General features: G+C 41.2%; 1 protein-coding gene across 9 annotated transcripts in view; it reads right to left on the bottom strand.

The window, feature by feature from the left end:
• HIVEP1 (HIVEP zinc finger 1) overlaps positions 1 to 18,758 on the bottom strand; it is a 164,013-nt gene extending 145,255 nt beyond the window's left edge. For 3 of the 9 annotated variants that reach the window (XM_075921255.1, XM_075921247.1, XM_075921253.1), the window contains exons 1-2: positions 17,426 to 18,304; positions 12,797 to 12,940 (exon numbers count right to left, since the gene is read on the bottom strand). In XM_075921255.1, coding sequence (XP_075777370.1) covers positions 12,797 to 12,836 — 40 coding nt within the window. In that variant the 5' untranslated portion in view covers positions 12,837 to 12,940; positions 17,426 to 18,304. Of the gene's footprint in view, positions 1 to 12,796; positions 12,941 to 16,614; positions 16,978 to 17,425; positions 18,306 to 18,331; positions 18,453 to 18,605 lie in introns of those variants that run through there. The other 6 variants (XM_075921248.1, XM_075921249.1, XM_075921252.1 and 3 more) reach the window with 6 other exon arrangements.
• Between the last annotated feature and the right edge of the window lie 2,781 nt (positions 18,759 to 21,539).

The following is a 21,539-nucleotide window of genomic DNA, read 5'->3' on the forward strand; positions in this document are numbered from 1 at the left end:
AAGTTAAACAGGAAAATCCATATTCTCTCTATTAAATACCAACTGGACCATCAACGTTAGACACTCATCTCACAAGTCAGATGTGGCCATATTTACATGCAGATTCTGTACAATATAAGCTTTCATAAAAAAAATTAGTTATCTACCCCCACCGTATGGCCTCTGTTTGCCAGAAGCTAGGAATGGATAACAGAGGATGGGTCAGTTAGAGATTGCCTGCTCTGTTCAAATTCCCTCTGAAGCATTAGCAAAGACCAGATAGCATACTGGTCTACGGATCATTGGTCTGACCCAACGTGGTTGTTCTTACTGAGAAATTTCCAAATGTGAACTGACTGTAAATTGATGCCAAGCTTTCTTCACAAGTCTGCAAAACAGCCACTGTACCTACTATATTACTCTCCCTGATTATCAATTAACTGAAGCCTAATGTTGACACAAATGTCATCACTCACCATTTTAAGAGACGGAAAGGGACAAAAGTGAGGCCTATAGGAAAGTGGGAACTGGAAACTTGGTGCAGAAAAAAAATCCAAGGAAAATGTACAGACACAGATAGGGAAGAAATAATTAGAAGAGATAGGAAAGAAAAAAGAAAGAAAAGGCAAAATAGCAGTAGTCCTAAATGTAAACATGCTTTCCTCAAAAATAGACACAAAAAGAAAAAGATAACACAATTATAAAACAATGCTGGAAAAAACATCAAATTTAGAAGCACAGTTACTAGATAAATGTCTTCATCTCTGTGCAAACCTCCTATTGATATCCAAGGGAGTTCTGGGACCACATTTAGGAGGGTACAAGATTCTTAAACAAACACTTCAGATATGGTTATGGAAACATCACCTTATTGCTATGAATCTCTTTAGTTTAATGAATGTGTAACTAGGGAAAAAAGTCATATTGAACCAATTAAAAGAATCATAGACCCAACACAAAAAGAATAAATTGCACAGATTTCCAAACAGATCTTGGAGTTTCTGAGCACACTCAGGCACTAGAAGCAATTACTGGCCCTCAAAGAGAGAGAATTATATTATTCAACTTTTAATAGGAAGGCAGATCTGGATTTAAAAGTTAATAGCAAATCATTTAGACAGTCATTGTGGGGGCAGGCATTGGCTTTTTGTTCTGTGTTTCAACAGCAGCTAGCACAATAGTATACAGACAGCATCACGACTAGGACTCTTGGTGTTAATGTAATACAAATAATGAATACAATAATAAAAATCATACTCAAATGCAACCATGATACTAATCTGAAGTATCAGATTAGGAACTTGAATATTGATACGCCCATAGAGTGAGCAATAAATTATAATTCAGAAGTCAGAGGAAAATGAAATTTAGGATGCACTCAGAAAATGGTAATAAATCCTATTACATATCTCCAAGTTATATCACTGCTTCAGGTCATATTAGCAACCTTAATTTTCTTAGATGAAAGAGGCAAGAAAAATATATGTGTAGTAGCATTTGAAATGCGTAGCTAGACAGACAGGTGATAGATACAATTATATAAAGGCACAATATATGCATACTTTTCTAAAGTAAATTTTAGATTTGATTGACAAAGGCATTACATCAGAGATATCATCCAGTTACAGAAACGGAAAAAACAAGATGATTTCCAAGTAAACTAAGTAACAGAGGAGAATCATAGAGGGAGAAAAAAAAGATACCCATTCAAAGAGATTATTTCTCCCAGAAGCAACATCTAAGCAATGATTCTATTTAATACTTACGGATACCTCATACACCCTATTATACAGAAATGACAGAGTCTTATTAGAACATTATAAAAACACTCTGGTAAGGTATTATTAGAGATATCTGCTATTCCTGGTTCTTGTTCTACCTCTTGTAGTCTTTTATTTAGGAGGCTGAATATTTTTTTCAGAGCAAACAAAATCCAACTAAGTGTTACAATACATGTATTTCTAACTGGGCTTGTAAACAAAATACCTCAGGAATTACAGTAGCATTTTTGGCACATCATGTATTGCAATAGTTTCATTAGATTAACAAAACAAAATGATTGAGCATTTTTTTAAAAAGATATAAGCATGATTGTATTTGATAGTTATGGGCCAGAAGTTCTCCTTCTGTAGAAAATCCTGAAGACAGGAGAAAAAAAAATCTTTGCATTTTACTTCCTTATACCCAGCAAGGCCATCAGTGATGTTGAATAAGTAGGAGTACAGGCAGTCCCCGGGTTACGTACAAGATAGGGACTGTAGGTTTGTTCTTAAGTTGAATCTGTATGTAAGTCGGAACTGGCGTCCAGATTCAGACACTGCTGAAACTGACCGCCAGTTCTGACTTACATACAGAATCAACTTAAGAACCCCAGGGTCCCCAAGTCAGCTGCTGCTGAAACTGATCAGCAGCTGATTCCAGGAAGCCTGGGGCAGAGCAACTCTGCCTGTAGTCAGCGCTGGTCAGTTTCAGCAGAAACTGACTTGGGGACACCTGGGGCAGAGCAGCTGGGGTGCTGCTGGTTGCTCCAGTAGCGCCGCTCCTCGGTGCTACTGGACCAACCCAGCAGCACCCCATCTGCTCTGCCCCAGGCGTCCTGATTCAGCCACTGCTGAAACTGACCAGCAGCGGCTGAATCAGGACCTGGGGCAGAGCAGCTGGGGTGCTGCCGGGTTAGTCCAGTAGTGCCCACAGCGGCGCTGCAGAACCAATCGGCAGCGCCCCAGCTGCTCTGCCCCAGAGTCCAAAACAAAAGCCTGGTCTGCTGGGGGGGGTGGGAGCACACTAGCTGCGCCCCCCCCAGCAGACCAGGGACACGCGGAGCAGAGCCGCAGCGGCAGCGGGGTGCCGCGCCTCTGAGGCTTTGCTCTGGCAAAGTCTCAGAGGCGCGGGACCCCCCGCGGCTGCGGCTTCAGTCCAGATGCCTGTGGTCTGCTGGGGACGGTCCCCAGCAGACCACAGGCACCCGGACTGAAGCCGCAGCCGCGGGGGGGTCCCGCGCCTCTGAGGCTTTGCCAGAGCAAAGCCTCAGAGGCGCGGGGAGCTGCCGCTTCAGTCTGGGTGCCTGTGGTCTGCTGGGGACGGTCCCCAGCAGACCACAGGCACCCGGACTGAAGCCGCAGCCGTCCCGCGCCTCTGAGGCTTTGCCAGAGCAAAGCCTCAGATGGTCCCCAGCAGACCACAGGCACCCAGACTGAAGCGGCAGCAGCGGCGGTTCCCCGTGCTTCTGAGGCTTTGCTCTGGCAAAGCCTCAGAAGCGCGGGAACCCGTCCGGTGCCCCTGGTCTGCTGGAGATGGTCTCCAGCAGACCAGGGGCACCGGAGCAGCTTACGAACGGGGCTTTCTCGCCCCGACCTCCGGAGCGAGAAAGCCCCATTCGTAAGTGCGGATCCGACGCAAGTCGGATCCGCGTAAGTCGGGGACTGCCTGTATAGTCTAAAAACTACATTTAGGGCAAAAATTCATAGAAAGTGAAACTGTAAATCCCATGTTATTTCTGGGCATACATATCTTTTTTGGCTCTGCACAGTACTTTGTCCCTGTCAAAGGCATCTCTAGAGTTAAAGGCAAGCATATGACCTCCCTTCTGGGTTGACAAGGCTCACTGGTTAAGACAAGCTAATGCTGAGATTTATTATGCTGCTTCCCACACCTTCAAGTTATGCCAGTAATCAAAGGGAACATGCAGTTCGGACTCGACATTCTGTGACTTCTTCCCCTGGCAGGATCTAACACATCTATTTCATAGGTAACTGAATTCAACACCCAATAGTAGCTAGCTACTATTAACTATGCAATTATGATGCCATGAGATCATACCACATCACTGCACTACTTCTCCAAATCTTTTGCCATATGATTTCAGCCTATCATCTCTCCATTGGGTCATGTAAAAGAGAGCAGTATAATACAGTCCTACCCCTTCAAATACATAGTGCTCTATTTAAGGTAAACTAAAATTCAGCAGCTGTTCAAACTATAAATCATGTCTTTAAGATTTCCATTAATTCCCTCTAATGGCAATAAATAGTACGTGGGAGTAGCCTGTTAAATCCAGGGGTTACAAAATCTAGTCATTACTTGGAAATCCAAACTCCAAAGGATTTGGGTCTTGCTGGTTAAACAGGTAAAACAGGCCTTTGGAATCTAACATTTTAAAAAGTAGTTTTCATTACCCAGTGCATCATTATTACCCAGTGCATCATATATATATATATATATATATATATATATATATATATATATATATCTTTCAGTCTGTTACTGACTTACACAAGAGAATTGTTGAGTCTGTCAGTTTGTATGCTGAATAACCTCACTCAAGGAAATTTTATGAAGAATTTTTAAAGTGTACTCACAAGACATAAACAGTATCTCCTGCCCTACTAAACTTCCTCAGCAAATGTATCCCAGCAAATTCCATACCAATTCTTATTTTATGCAATTTAAGCACTCTATATTACTGTACTTAAGGAATGGAAAAAATAGGAAAAATGCTGCCCTCTGCCCAATTTATCTTCAATTCTTTAGACTAGGGATGTAAATGACTAATCGACTAGTTGATTATCTGATAAGCAAAAGTTTATCAGATAGTCGACACACTAGTCAACTAATCTCTCCCCCCCCGCTGCCCTCTATCGGAAAGAGGCAGCAAGTGGGGGGTGGGGAGAGGACGGGGTGCTGGGGGAAGCCAGCTTAAAAGTCAGTTCCCTCCAGGTTCAGCTCCGTGGGAAAAGGCAGGTGCCCAGAGGCAGCGTTCCACCTTAGAAAAGTACAAGAGTCCCCACTGGGGCTCTTCTACATTTCAAAGCAGAAACACCGCATGCAGTCTGCGGCCAGCAGAGGATTTAAGAGTACCCTGCTGGCCTCAAGCTCCATGTGGCATTTCAATCTTTGAAATGCACAAGAGCACCTGCTTGGGCTCTTGTACATTTTAAAGGCGGAATGCTGCGCGGCACTTCCGCCTCTAAAATATAGCAACAGCCAGGCAGGCTCAATACTACATTTCAAAGCAGAAGCACCCTTATTGACTAATCAAACAGTGAGTGAAAATTTCATCGACTATTCTATTAGTTGATTAATCTAATGTTAACATCCCTACTTTGGACTATAGTTTATTGGATATTGTAGTACACTAATTCTTGATTTCCACTATTTACAACTTCAGTACCGAGATGTCATTAAAAACACACCACCTTGCAGAACCATTATTGAATCAGTTCTCCCATTTCTACACCGCTAAGTCAAGTAAAAACAAGCTCTTCTAAATTTACAATGCTAGAAATTCCCTTTAACATTTATAAGCAGAAATACAACATTTTGCACAATAGGAAATCCAGTTATTTGAACATCAAAAGAATTTCAAATGAAGATTTTTAGGATTACTTAGTCAACATAGTAATATAAGGTTGGAAGGGATATCAAGAAGTCAGAAAATGCAGCCCCCTTGTTGAGGCAGGACCAAATAAACCTAGACAACCCTGACAGAGATATGTTCAACCTGTTGATAAATACCTCCATGTGGATGGGGATTCCACAACCTCCTTTAGAACTTTACGTAGAGCTAAACTACCCCTACAATTAGATGGGTTTTTTTTTAGTATCTCAACTAAGTCTTCCTTGCTGCAGATTAAGTTCATAACTTCTTGTCCTATGTAAAGCAATTGATCACAGTCCTCTTTTATAATAGACTAAGTATTTGAAGAATGTATCAAGACCCCACTTTTTTCCTGAAGACTAAACATGAGCATTTTTTTAAATTGTCCTTATACATCAGGTTTATTATTTTTGCTGCTCTCTTTTGGATTCTCAATTTTATCCTATATATTAAATCTGGATAATTAATCCTGTATACTGTAATTAAAAAAAATCCACAGACTCTTGAATATATGCAATTGTGCTGGAAACAGTGGGTATTGGGATGTGTTCACAGGGGGATGACAGTTTGACCAAAGTGGTTTTCATTTCCCCAGCTATTGTGCTGTGTATTGGGTGTCATCCAACAGCTACTCACTAACAGAAAGGTGACTATTTCATTTGTACTGTATGCATCTGTTTCAGCAATTATTGCTTCCTGTTACCTAAAGCAATGATATTACTTCCTGTTACCTAAAGCAGTATTTTGTCTACCATTATTGGAAAAAAGCCAACACTTATGCTGATAGCAGAGTTATTATTTAAATTATGTTTTAAAAGATGTTGCAAGTTAGTACTTATCATTCAGCAAGGTGCACGTTAAGAAAAAATAAATGTTATTGAAGACTGAACTAGATATAGACAAGTCACAATATATTTTTTTACATGGCAACTACATATCTAATATATCTTTTGGGCTTAAAGAACCACAGAAGCCCTTTGCAGTAACAGTGGAATGAACCTATACTAAGTCTATAAAATGTCTGCACTTCATACCTTGGTCTTCAGATTTAAAATGCAAAAACTAATACGTAAGTTAATGAAAAAAATGCCACTAAGGTAGAGCTGAGATAAAAAATCTTAGTCACAATTAATGAGGATGTTCAAAACACAGTCCTGCATAAAATGCTAAAGAAATTTCCGAATAGGTACTTGCCTGATAGCCATTGTAGCTTACTGGATAGCTCATTATATATCCTGAGGGCTACACATTAACACTGACTACTTTTCAAAATATTTTTTCTAAAGAATACCAAAGCAATTAGATCATCTATGGATTAGCTGCAAAAACAGAAGCTATTTTGAGCACTCTGTGTAAAAAAAGCATCTTTAGTAAACCAGAAAAAAGACTATTTTCTTTAAACAGTCACATAAAAGCTTATTGATCGGACATAAAATGCAAGCCAAAGTTTTCTTGGTCTCAAAGGCTTAACAAGTCAAGGGTGTATCTACACCTATAAAATACCTGCATCTGGCCCATGTTCACTGACACAGGCTGTGGGGCTTTAGAAGTGCAGCACAGACATTAAGGCTCAGGCTACAGCCCAGGCTCTAGAAGACTGCAAGCCAGGAAGGTCCCTAAGCCAGGGAGTATATGAAGGAATCACAAGGAACAAGGACAGAGGGTCAGTGAGAGAGATGGAAATAATTTACAGAGCACATGCCTCTCCAGATCCTGGAAATGAACAAGGATTCCCACATTTTAACACTCCTCTGTTAACAAACAGCTGCGAAGTGCAAGGACAAAAATGTATCATCCACCTCTTGTGGTTTGTCCATAGAGGATAACAACCTACTAGTGCTACCTTTTACTCAATTCAGGTGACAGAAGTCTGTGCTGTAGTTCTAGAGGTCTCAAGCCCATTAATGACTCATGTGAGGGTCAACATTATTGAACGGGACTCCCTCTGCCTCCTCTCCCCCCCCCCCCACGCGCACACGCACTTTGCTTTTTTAAAATCTAGGAGATTACATTAAAAACTACATTAAAAGAATACTAAAAAGTTTCAAAGTCTAGCCACTCACAAATTAAGAAGTGTCAGAATTAAGGATGCAGATGCATTCTTCAAATACATCATTGCATTCTATTTTATCTTCAAAATCCCTACCTCATTGAGATCACAGGATGGACTACACTAACTGATTGGATAGTTATTAAATATTTCTTTTACTCTATCATACATGTGACTCCTGGCCTTGTTTACTGCACATCCTGAACAAAGCACAACAATATTAGTGTCCTCATCAACTTTTCCATGGTGATCTCACCATAGTATCCAAGTGCTTCACAAACAAATGATTTTATCTTTACAACACTCCTGTGAGGTGAAGTGATATTGTTATCTTTATTTTACGGATGAGGAACTAAGGTAAATAGCGATTAAAAAAACTGCCTCCCCCCCAACAAAACAGACTACACTTCTGATAATTGATGTTTCAGAACATTTCATACCACTTTATGTTTAAATCATAGGTGTAACCGAAGAGCTGCATCTGCAAGAGCTCAGAACATTGGTCCATGTGTCTCAGCTTAATCTATTTTAATAAATGAGTAACACACACAATCAGCGGCCTATTATGAAAAGTTTGTTTTAAAGAGAATTGCCCAACGTCACATACAAATTCTGTGGCAGCAGTAGTGGTAGAATCCAGTTCCCTGCGGTGGCCTTCAGATGCCTCACCATGAAATCATCCTCTCTCTTCCTGCAACTTCCTGCTGTAAGTTCTGTAATAAATGAGGCAGGGATCCTACAGACAGAATCCCTTTTGCTACAGAACTCTTTTTCATTTCATAAGCACCATCAATCCTGCACACTGATGAAAAAAATATGTGATTGCATATTAAAGACTATCACAATGAATGTGCACTAGAATGAATTAATTCTGGCATTTCCTAACTTCTCAATATATGGTTTAAAGACCATAACATTCTCCTAACTGTGTTTTTGTATTTTGCATAAAATATGTTATTTCTGTTAAAGTAGCAATTATGGGACTGAGTCCAGATTTGGCCTCACTCTGCTATGTGTAGTATTTACAGAGAGTACAAGACAATCTTTGACCCAAGTATCTTATACGTAAATAGGCGAGAGAGAAATGTGGGGAAAATGAACTCTCTTTACTATTATGTTACAGATAAGAAACTAAGACTTAGAGAAATGAAGTGATTTGCCCAGGTCTCTGGTACACAGTAATTCAGAGACTGCCCACCCAAAAAATTAACCAAACACCAATTTTCTAGGTTTCAGGGCAGTACCTTAACCACAAGATAATTTTTCCTCCTTAGTGCTGTTTTTGAATAGTTAGCACCAACAAAACTACACAAAACAAAGTATTTGTTATACAGAAATACTAACTGTTAGATTCAATTGAAGCTTCTATAATAATGCACAATCTTCTAGAAGTTAACAGCTCTATTTCCAGCTTTGCCATAGACATGCTATGTAACCTTGTTCAAGTCATTTATCCTCTTTGTACCTCAGGTTTTTTTCTACTTGAGACAAGTTAATGTTCCCCCACCTCAGATATTCACAGGTACACTGTACAGACTTAAAATCATTGAAGTATGTGAAGTACCAGCACCACCGTAATGACACCTCAGAAATGCCTGTGAACAAAGCACTATTTATGCAATAGTAACAGTAATAAAATCCAAAGTCAACATTATACTTAAACTGAACCACCCCAATTATAGAATCAGAACTTTAAAAAACAAAAAGTGTTAGGCACTGATTCAAACCTGCTCTTAGTCATGCTTTGTAAGCCTGGCACAGCAGCTGATTTACAAGATACATAGAAACGTGTGCCAAAATACTGGCAAGAAAGATCAACCTGTTAATCTTCAATCTACAGTGGCACTTTTCATTACTGAAAAACAGTGTCTAATTTTAACCATACTGAATGAACCCTCTACTTTCATTACTTAACAGAACACTTGTTCAACTCTGTTGAAGTCAGTGGACAAACCACAACAGATCCAGCTTTCCAGTAAGCTTATGTTTACTGTTTTAATTACAATAGAACGTATCTTAGTTTCACATTATACTAAGGGTTCCTTAACAGACACAAAATGTTAAAAGCCAAACAGTGCTGTTGAGCTTTAAAAACAGAATAATCATCTGTTTCAAGTGGAAAATATTTGATGGTGAAGGGAAAGCATAGTTTGCTTAAAATAGTTTGAAAGAAGCTGTCCCATATTTTTAGAACTTTTTGGGTTGCTTCTTAGTTCAATGGGACCCTGACCCATGACTGATATTCTTAGGCACCACCAGAATACAAATAATAAACAATCTGCTTTAATTGCAAATAAACAAAACAAACACCTCACTAGTGTGACATTCAATAAATATCCAAGAGAGCAAAAGCCCAAGAATAAGATTTTTGCTCTATATCCTCACAGCCATTTGACAACAAATACCAAGTGTAATCAACCTTGCTGAAACTAAATCTGTAATGTAATTGCACTTCAGGGAATATATTACAGCTTCTGAGAAATGTGTGTTACATTTGTGGAACAACTGGCTAATCGTGCCTGTCCCATGAAAATAGACAGGGTAGCTGCATAGAGTGGTCTTTTGCCAGTTGATTGTCCAATTGTTCCCTTTACAGTTCTGTTATATAAAATATAAGTACTTGTAAATATCTATTATATTTCATATAGTATACCAAAAAGGAAAAGAAAGGAATAGGTAAGAAAATGTGGTCTATAAGATGCTTAGGAACTGAAATACAACACCTAATCATTTTAATCTTTAATCAATGTGCTCTCTGATTTTTTGAGCATGCTAATATTTTTAGTCAGAGGCATGATATCCATTGAACTACTCAGAAGGCTAGAAAGTACAAAGAACTTCTGTTTATTCCTCTATTTTAACCTAGAGGCAGCATAAATTGTCATAGCTTTAACCTAGGTGTTCCTTTGGACTTTATGTTTAGAACTACTGAATTATTTTGGTAGTATAATTACCCTGTCATTCTGAGACCTGAGAAAATACAACTTGTCTCAGATTTAACCAAACACCACGAATGCTGGAGTTAACATGTGCAGGTTAAACAGCCAAGATCCTAGGTCTGAAAGTATCTTTGAGACCTTTGTCCAAAACAATCACTATACCATTAAATTTTTTCACCACATTAGGATATATTCATCACAGTCATAAAGAAATGAGATAAATACTGTGAAACAAAATGATAAGAAGCAGGCATATAGAATGTGTTCTACTGGGACTGAGCAGATATAATAGATTCATGTTCATTCACCCATTTGGCACAAAAAACACTATGTTTGTATTGTATAATCAAAGCAAATGACCAAGCGATCTTACTCTCACATAATTATTTTGCAAATAATGGTTTTCAATGTACTGTCTTGCTACATTTTCTCCCATTGGTAAAAATCAGATTGGTACAGCAGTGTATAAATAGACAGAGAAAAAGCAAAGAAAAAGAAACCTGTGCTTCACCATAGGATGCTTTAGAGACACATCTAGTCTTCAAGTGGTAGACAAATGTCTTTACTTAAAATACTGAGTAAAGGAAATTCACCTCACCTGAAGAGAAACCCATAAAGTCTTTCACTGAACGTCTTATCTTTGGATTTAATATCAACAGATGCTATTTCATTCTCTCAAACCATACAACAAACTACTTTTTAAACACAAGAACATATTAAAACAATTTAAAATCTTATTCCATGCTATGAAAAGTATAGTATTAACCAAAAAGGAGATTATTCTCTAGTCTTTAAAAAGCAAAAGAAATGTTAAATTCTTGGTCACGGTTGCTCACTCTCCAAGATGGCTTGGGTTATATGTACAATAGATGTAACACATTTGATTCACAGGACAACAGACAATGTCCGGGAATATTTAATAATGACTTCCCCAAGAGGCTCTGAAGGAAATTAAAGCTTTCATTATAGCTTCTGAAGTTCAAGCAGAGTGTATAACATGTGCAATGGGGAAGGGAGAAGTCAGGTAGAGCCATTCATTAGGACTGGGGAGAAATGATAGAACTATTGCTACAGATGCTGACAAGCTACTTACTGAATAAAGTACATGGTACCCTCCCTAAAATATAGTCCAATCTGACACTGTTAATAAATTATACTTGTTGAAACTGAAAACATTCATTGAGTATCACCTTAGGTCCATAAATTTCTTCTCATGGCAATTAGTTCAATTCAACCTGCCAAAACTTATTACACCATACATAGTATTCAATTCACTTAGAAGTTCTACTCGTTGTGGATACATCTATACTGCAATGCTATTTTGGGACACCGGAGTATCCTGAAATAGCAATCCTGTGTCTTCACAGCAAGCTCATTATTTTGGGCTCACTATTCCGACATCCCTGTAAACCTCATTCTATGAAGAGTAAGGGACATTTTGGAATAGCGCTTTATTTAAAAATTTGGCAGAGACACGAAATAAGCTATTTCGAAATAGCATCAAAATAAGATACTCAATTTGCATAGCGCAAATTGTGCATCTTATTTCAAGTAACAGTGTAGATTTACCCAGTGAGACACCGTATACAATCTCTAAAATTAAAATATGTAAATATTTCTACTTGATAAAACTCCAATGGAAGCAATTGTTTTAAGCAAACAGTTATGAAGCAACCTTAAAATGCTGAAATTGAAAAGTGAAACTGACTAAACAAAAGTGAAACTAACTTAATTTGCTTCATTATTTAAGCTGAGAATAGGGGAAACAATAAGAAATTAAAAGTAAACTGATTTTTTAAATTCTTTCATTTCTATAAGCTAAGATAATAACTATATACACACACTATCTATGAAGTTTATAACCTAAGTAATTTTAACTACAATAAGCTCTAAGCTTGTAAAAACAATTTTACAAATTTGAGCTTACTTTATAACCAGATTTACCTTTTAAAGGTTCTTTTCTTAATTTAATGACTCACTTAATTGCTGAAGACTAGCATCTCTGATGATAATGCTAGTGTACACAGGACTTAGCTACAGCTACTGGTTTTGTTACGTGAACAGTCAGCAGAAAACAGAGCACTCTTACAGCAACACAGCAGTACCTCTGTAAGTTTGGAAGTATAGATATGGCCTTTTGACTGTAACCTCTTTGCAGCAAAAAATCACATCTTCCTTTGCAAAGTTCTTAGACTATACTGGGCATATCTGCAATTTGTAGAACAGTCATGTGCTATCAATTCACAAAGAACCCAAACTACAAAAACAGAAGCGCCCCCTCATCCTCTCTCTAAATTCTCTCTGTTACAGTAATCTTAGACATTGCATCTAACAATAGTGTGTAAGACACTTTTCAGGCAGAAACTTTATTTTTCAAGTTACATGTTCCTTTCATTTGCCCTTTGAAATTGTTCCCAAGTTTCCTGGAAATATTAGGTAAGAGCTTCTTACCTCTCAGATTTCTGGGATGTATCTGTTTTGTCCGAGGCATTTTTCTCAATCATATGCCACTCTCTCCTCTCCAAAACAGCAAGTGGAGGAAGCAGAGGAAAGGCAACTCCATAAATCTGCCAAAGGGGTCAATTAATCCAGATGCTAAAAAAGGGGTGGGGAGAAGGAAAAACACATTTATTTTAAGAGTCATATAGCATTAATATGAAAACAAATAATTCCTCTCCACCCTCTTTTTACCCTATATTCCTCTCCACCCGTTTTACCTGCCCTATGTTGCTATACAAATCAATACAACATAGTTAATAATCCTTTGTAACCAATAGTCTGCTCATACCATTTAACAATTTCTTCTCTAACTTCAAGCTACATGCATTTTTCCCACAAAAAACATTCAATTTCAGGCTTTGAGATCTTGACCAGCAATTAAAGAAAATGAACAGAAGAAATATGCTGTACTAGAGAGCCTCTCATAGGCTATGTCTACACAGCAGGCTTTTTGCGCAAGAACCATTCTTGCGCAAAAACTTGCGGCGTGTCTACACTGCCCGTGCATTCTTGCGCAAGTAAATTTACAGTATAGCATTGGAACAGAGAGCTTCTTGCACAAGAGTTATTCCTCTCCCAATGAGTTTTGCGCAAAACAGTTCTTGCGCAAAAAGCCTGCATTGTAGACATAGCCATAGCTATACTGTATATGCTTCCCAGTCCTTCCTCTCCATGACATGAGAAACAAATTAGATCCATTTTGCATGCACAGACTCCTGAACCATTTCAAAAACAATCAGTAGGGCTTTAGATGGGTATATCTGTCCATCTACACAAAAAAAGCTTCAGCATCGGCGTCTAAGGGCACATCTACACTGCAGGGCAAAAGTTAAATTAAGATATACAACTTCAGCATAGCTGAAGTTTGAAATAGGGTTGCCAGTATTTCAACAAAAATACTGGACACACTTGACATTACATCACAATCTACATTACATCTTATTTAGAAACTACCAGACATTTATATTTTCTCAATTTGTCATCCAAACAGAAAGCTCAAATACTGGACTGTCGGGTTCAAAACCATACACCTGGCAACCCTAGTTTGAAATAGCTTAATTAGGCGTTTGGCACTGCCTACACAGCAGGAAGTCTAAGGCAGAACACTCTTTGTGAAATGAGGGTTACAGGAGTGGGAGTCAGAAGTCCACTATCTCGAAAGTATTTCCAAATAACACTGCAGTTTAGATGTACCCTAAGGCTGTGTCTACACTGGCACCCCTTTCCGGAAAAGGGATGCTAATGTAGACTTTGGAATAGGCAAATCCGCGGGGGATTTAAATATCCCCCCGTGGCATTTGCATTAACATGGCTGCCGCTTTTTTCCGGCTTGGAGATAAGCCGGAGAAAAGCGCCAGTCTAGACGTGATTCTCCGGAAAATAAAGCCTTTTCCGGAGGATCTCTTATTCCTACTTGAAAGTAGGCTTTATTTTCCAGAGAATCACGTCTAGACTGGCGCTTTTCTCCGGCTTATCTCCAAGCCGGAAAAAAGCGGCAGCCTTGTTAATGCAAATGCCGCGGGGGATATTTAAATCCCCCGCGGATTTGCCTATTCCAAAGTCTACATTAGCATCCCTTTTCCGGAAAGGGGTGCAAATGTAGACACAGACTAAGTGTATAAGGCCAATACCTGAAATAGACCAAGTTGATCAGACACTTTTCTAATATTTTGCAACTAGGTTTTCCATACAATTGAAAGGACAAAATTAAAGAATTTTAGTCATTAGAGCTAGATTTTTCTCCAATTTCCACAAAGCTTAACAAACACAAGTGCTCTCATGATTTCTGTATTTCTATTTAATCAGTATTTTGCTTGGATTTAAGTCTCCCTGCAGTGTTTACAAACCTAAAACTACAGGTTGAATCTCTCTAGTCCAGCATTCAATGATCTGGCAACATCCGTGGTCCAGCAAGATTTTAATTAACTGGATGTCCACTTATTATGGACGTCGTCAACTTCCCCAGCATCCCATAAAGTTTGTTTACAGCCACAAGTCCCAGCTCACAGTGTTTTGTGCTGTTATTTGGCTTTACTTTACCCCTAAATGTCTTCTAAGAACCCAGTAAGCAGTGGAAGTGTTGGTAATGCTGCTAGACCGTATTGACCTCTCATGGTCTAGCACATTCTCTGGTTCAGCACCAGTTAGGTTCCAAGGGTGCTGGACTAGAGAGGTTCAACCTGTAGAGTTTCCTGCTTCTGTATGAGAACGTTCTTGAAAGTGACCAGTATAGTTCCACTATCCAAGCTAAACAGAATAAAAAAGTAGCCTATATAAATAGAAAGCTAATTTTAAAATCTCAAGTCTATGATACTAATACCACCAAAGGCAAGGATTTTTTTAATAACTTGATATTGAGCCTTTTATTGGATTAGGTAGCAAATGAAACTGATTGATGAGGTAAGGGCAGATAAAGACCATCACCACACACGTTATATCTTCATGATGTAATAGAGATACTGTATTTGGTTTCCAATTCTTTGTTTGTAAAAGGACACCTGAAATAATGTAAGTCCAAAAAAAGGTATAAGTTTCAGTTACTACATCTACTCCTGAAGGGCTACAGATTGTATTGGATTTAAAAGGACACATTGACATCAATTTTAATTGTCTCCTCTTATCTATTGTTACATGAAAGACTTAAAAGGAGGAACTGACTTCAGAAATGAAAACTGGAAAATAGATTTTTTTTCACAAATTTATTTCAGTTACAGTAATAAGGGATAAGTAATAAGGGAGTAATAAGTAATATGTTTTAAAAAATCCCACATAGTAGTTTGATGTTTAAGTTGTCCACCCTCTAAAATTTTTTAGTATAATTATGGACGTGTTCATCCTCATGTTCAAGCTGTGGTGAATGTAATTAAGCACCTACATCACTAGCCAAATTTTAAAAGGCGTTGAGCATCTCTGAACATGGGATGATAATAATTAAGCTCTCACTGGAGTTTAAATGTGTAAAAAAAATACATTTCCCGTAAGTGTTAGAGGTTCAGCATGCAAGTACGTTTCAAAATTGGGACACCTCTTTGAATATATGCTTTTAGATGTCCTAGTGTTTAGTAGCAACACAAATAACGTTACATATTTATTAAAACAGCATACTTCAGTTGCCCACCAGCAATAAGATAATAAGATTTTTATTTTGCTGGGGATGGGAAATCAGATGGAAGTGGTAAAAATCGTTTAAAAACATTTGAAATTTCGTTTTCCCTCCTCAGTTTGAAATATCAGCCCTAAAACAAGCCTATATTGTGATCACCAGCAAAGCAGATTAGAGGCTAGGATTTAAAAACATAGAAGAAAGATTTAAAAACCCACAGACAGAGAGAGGCACTAAATGGTAGAGTGCGAACACAAGTTGCAAAGGGGAAAAACATGAATGAATAAAGAGGGAGGAGCCTGGGAAAACCCCTCTGCAACACGGCCGCACCGAACAAAGCGCTGCACACGTCCATCCACAAGCTGGGGGGGGAGGGACTGCAAACCGGGACTGACCCGGGGAAGAGATGCATGGGGTGGGGGACAAATGGGAAGGGCTGGGGGAGGGGGAAATCACCGGGATGCCTGCCTACTCCTTGCCACAGCCCAGCCTGCCTGGGGGCGCCTCACGCTCCCCGGCTAGGAAACAGACACGCGCGGCTGGAACAGGAGTAAAGGCGGGTTTCACACAAACCGCAGCCCCCCGGCAGTGAAATGGGGGTGGGGGACGACGGCAGCTGGAGCCAGGCCTACTGGTCCCTCCCTCCCGCCCGCCCCCATCTCCCTACCGTGGCGTGCTTGGGCGCCGCCGCGGCTCAGGGGGCGGCTCCCCGGGACCCGCTCTGGGGCTACACCCGGGTCCCCCGCGGCCAGGCTGCTCCGGGCGGGGGGGAGGGTGAGGGGGCTGGAGTCGGCCCTGCTGATGGCGGCGGCAGCCGCTAGGAAACACGGCGCCTGGGAGCCTCCTTCACTTGACAACCCCGGACAAACACAACCCGGGGCTGGCCTCCTCCCCCGCCTCAGCCGCCGTGCAAAACGCCCCCCACCCCCGCCCTACCCCGCTCACATGCACCGCCCCAGCATCCGGGCAGCCCCCCAACACACACCCCTTCCCCCAGACGAGACTCCCGCCCGTCCAGACACCCACCGCTCCAGCAGCCGCGCCCCGCCCGCACGGCGCCCCCCGCAGCCACCCAGCCCCCAGCAGGGCGCCCCCTCCCCCCGGGCAATGTCTGTCGCTCGCTCGGTCTGTCTGACACTAGTCCCGCCCCGGCGCGCAGGCAGCAGCGGGTGATGCTCCATGCACAGGGCGGGCTGGGCAGAGCCGCCCGTGACCCGGGCAAGGGCCGGGCTGCGGGGGGGGAGGCGCCCTTGGGGCGGGCTGCAGGCAGGGGGCAGCGGGCGGGCCCGGCTGGGCATGGGGTGGGGGGGGCGGTTCAGGCCAACTGGGCCGGGCCGCGGGCGGCGCAGCCATTGGGGGCTCCCTGCCCGGCCGGTCACTCACGGGGCGCAGCAGCTGGGCAGCGCGAGGGGAGGCGCGCGCGGCGGTGGCGGCGGCTCCGGGGCTGGGGCGGGGGAGGGGGAGGGGGGGTGTTTTACCTTCTCTCACTTTCTATTGCAGGAAGCGGCCCGGTCCAGTGACGTCACCGGGTCTCCCGGCCCCGCCTTCTTCCCTGCCTGCATGGGAGGGGGGAGGGGTCACTGAGGGGGTTTCCTCACAGGCTGGTGGGAAGGGACAGAAGTGAAACTAGACACGCGCCCTGGCTCACGTTGAAAAAAACTTAATCACATAAAATCCCCCAGCCAGTAAGAATTCCCTCTCCCCAGTGCCCTCCCCCATGCCCACTCAGCAAAAGTGACTTCGTGCCAGATGGCACAATGCCACGCTGGGCCTGGCCATGCCCTGTCACACCAGGGCAGATGTCGCGTTAGCCTGTGCCCCAGGGTAGTCTGCACAGTACTGGGTCCGGCTGTAAAGTGCCATGTCAGCTAAAGTCATATTAACATCACAAGCAGACTGACCAGCACGACAGCGGCGCCATGCAGCTTTGTGTCCCACACATCAATTTATTTGTGCCAGACTTCACAACAGTGTTGTCAGACTTTGGGGAGAGCCTGAGCTGATGTTGCACCATGCCACACTATGTTAGAACACGTGAGATGGTGCGGCACCAGGCTAACCTGTATCGGTGTGTGGGACCGGACATCTTATTTGGTCAGTGGGCAGAACTGGAGACATTTTCAGTCATGAAGCAGTTAATCCCAACGATTAATCCCAGCAGCAGCCACAAACTGTTAAAGTCTTATTAAAGAAAACTCTGTTTTTCCTCGGAGGAGACATGCCCAGACAGGAGTTGATTAAGAGCCTAAAGAAAAATTATTACAAATCCATTTGCATTCTCTCTCCCACCCCAACAATGCAATGCCGTGGGCACGCAGGTGCGTGTCGCACTCCCCCCTATAGCGGCCCATCCCGCCAGCACAGAGAAGACACACAAAACATACGCGCACACACTCCCATGTATGCACATAACTGGGGCTGCTGCTGACGCGGAGATCCCGGAGGTTCCTCCTTGCTGCCACTGGCAGGTCACACATGCTGCGTCCTCTTTCTCCTCTCTCTCTCTCTCTGGGGTTTCCCGTTCCCTAGCAGCTACGCCTAATCCCCTCCTCCTTCCTATTGCAACATACCGATAAAACCTCCCCATACCGAGGACACCCCACCATCCAACCCTTCCCATACAATTTCCCCCCAACGAGATTAAAAGAAGAAACTCACCCAATGCCCGCACTCTTTGCACATTCTTTCCCAGTTAACTTTTAAAATAAAGAGACAAAAGCCGAAAGTAAAAAACCTCCACTGCTGGATGTGGGCGTGAGAGGAAATACAAGGAGGAGGTGCCTAGTGCTCTCTACTGCTGCTCCCCTTTTTTGGCCCTTGCCTAGGGTTTTGCTGTTCTAGCTGTACTGCGCTGATTGGTTTACTCCATCAGCTGTTTATATAGATTTTGCCTGTGGGTCATTTTGAATGGGGAAGATCCGCGGTGAGGGATTCCTCCTTCTCTTGTTACAGGGAAGCAAAAGGAGGGGGGTTGCCATCGCCGGTTAAAAACAAACCGAAACAAAACCCTTCCCTTTTGTTTAAAACCAGAGAGCTTTTTAAAATTTAAAATACATTATGCTAAGCACTGGACCTTTTAAGTTTCTGTTGCCAGGGGAATTTTACATGAGATTTTACTTTATATCACATCAGGATCCAGCACATTTTTAACAGAACAAATCTAATTAAATGACCTCCCATTAAGTCTTACATTGTTTACTTGTGTTTCTTCAGCTATTTATATCCATCTGTTGTGTCTTGTCCTAGACTGTAAACCTTCCAGTGCAAGAGCTGACTTTTTGTTATAAATCTATACAGTGTCATCAACACAAGATCTTGGTCTAGGACTGGGCTCTCCCTCTGTGGTACTTACATAGCCTCTATTAGCATAGTTTATGAGCACCTCGCCATTTTTAGAGTATTTGTCCTCACAGCATCCGTGTAAAGCTGGAAAGTATTATTATCCTCATTTTACAAATGGAGAACTGAGGTAGAGTGACTTATCCAACAACACCCTGGGAGTTAAATCCAGGTCTCATGAGTCTCAGACTAGCACCCCAACCATCAGACCAGGCATCCTCTCTAGGACTCTCAAGTGCTAATGGAATACAAATAATAATATCACATCCCTGGCAGTAATATGTGACATACAATGCCCATTTTTCCCAAAGGCATTGGATGTTTTGGGGTTATAGTATATTTGCAAGATCATCACATAGGTTATGCTATCACTTAGGTATAGTTATTCTTATACTTAAAGAGCTGTGCAGCTACATGCTGTCGCGCTTCACTGTAGACATTACCTGCACTGACAGGCAAACCCCTTCCTCATCTCAAGGGTGTAAAAAAATCCATCTTCCTGAGGCATAATTCTTCTGCAACTTAATTCTGGCTGCACTAGGCTAGGCTGGTATAGTTACATTTCCCAGGGTTGAGAAATCCTGAAATATATTGCGATGCCAATATAAGTTCCCAGAGTAGACCAGTCCTATGCCTGTGGGTGAAACAGTGCTGTCAACCTATGTCGTCTGAATGAGATGCTCTTGGAAAGCCCATTCACCCACAGTGAATACAGAGATTTCCTGGTAACAGCCGGCACTAACTCATCAGTATCTGAAATTTTAACGTTTATGAAAAAACTGTTTTAACCCTTTGGGCACAAGTGTAATTTTTCAAATGTGAACCAATGAAGTGCTACATTCCAGAATCTGTAGACAGACAGCTCCTAGTGTCTCTACTATGCTCACAGGTTTCCCAAGCAGCATAATGAAATTGGAGACTATTACTTTAAATCCAGGAAATAGACATAAGCCTTACAAGAGCAGCATCAATTTCAGATTGCTGATTGTTGAATCACTAGCAGCAGAAGCAATGGAGCTATTCACAAAACAGGAGAAGATGAAAATAGCATACATCCCACCTTCTAGCCCATCACTGCTTCTGGAACTCAGAAGCTGCAGTGGGACTAGGTACCTACATCCTAATTTTAAAATGAATTCTTCAAGCAGTGTTCAGGGAGAGCACCATGACAGGAATCCTAGTACACTTCCAGGAGATAGGGAGTTAAATGAGCTTCTTAGCAAGGATTTGCCTCTAGACCCTTGCTGTTGAGATCCTTTCACATCTGTCTCTGGCTACTAGATTTAGTCATCTAGCTAACAGGGAATAGTAACATGGCTGGAAAAAAATTAGGAAATCTGGGTTCTGATTGTTGATATGCTGTGTGACCTTGAGCAAGTCACTTCCTCTCTTTCTGCTCTGATTTTTCCACAGTAAAGTAGAAAAATATGCATATCCACTTATGTGAAACACTTGGAAATATAAGGATGAAAAGTGATATGGAATATTCTTAGTAACAAGTATCTGGGAACTTATTCTGGCCCTGTGAATGAGGGAGATATCAAAAAAATAATCAGTGAAATGTTAAATCTCTCACTGAAACACACTGCAAACTTCTTCTCACAAAACTAAAATACTTTAAAAACTGCATCTAAAATTAGTCCCATACATAAGAGTCACCCTTCAAATGGGTGAGTTGAGAGAAGGGCTACTAAAGCATATTTTACTTTTGACTCTCTATTGCATTTTCAAAAGGGACTAATTTTTAAAATTTTGATAACTTCCCGCTAGATTTATGCATAAAACATTCATATTTGACAATAGGTGATTCTGTATAAAGGTACTTTTATAATTGCTAATTGTTATTATTAATATTGCATTAGAACCTACAAGTCCTAGTCCTAAAACAGACGCACCTTGATTCTACCACAGAAAAGTATGTGGAAAGTTTAGAAACGGGAGAGGCCAGGATATAACATAAAACTTTAAATAAATCAGCATTTACCATGCCCACAGTATTTTACTTTACTGCAGTTCTTATTAAATATGGTGAGTGTTGTGGCAAATTTAACTACCTTAGGCAGCAAATATTAATATTGCTTATATCGTTCACTGCAACATGGCATATGCATTAATCAAGCTTAGATTTGTATTTCTCTCACAGTCTTTAGTCACTCAAAACATATAAAAGCACAGACTCCTTGGATAGTGGGGGGCTTAGGCCTGATCTAGACTACACAATTAAGTCGATTTAAGGCAGATTCCATTAATCTA

The sequence above is a fragment of the Pelodiscus sinensis genome, chromosome 2 (assembly GCF_049634645.1).
Source record: "Pelodiscus sinensis isolate JC-2024 chromosome 2, ASM4963464v1, whole genome shotgun sequence".
NCBI classification, from domain to species: Eukaryota; Metazoa; Chordata; order Testudines; family Trionychidae; genus Pelodiscus; species Pelodiscus sinensis.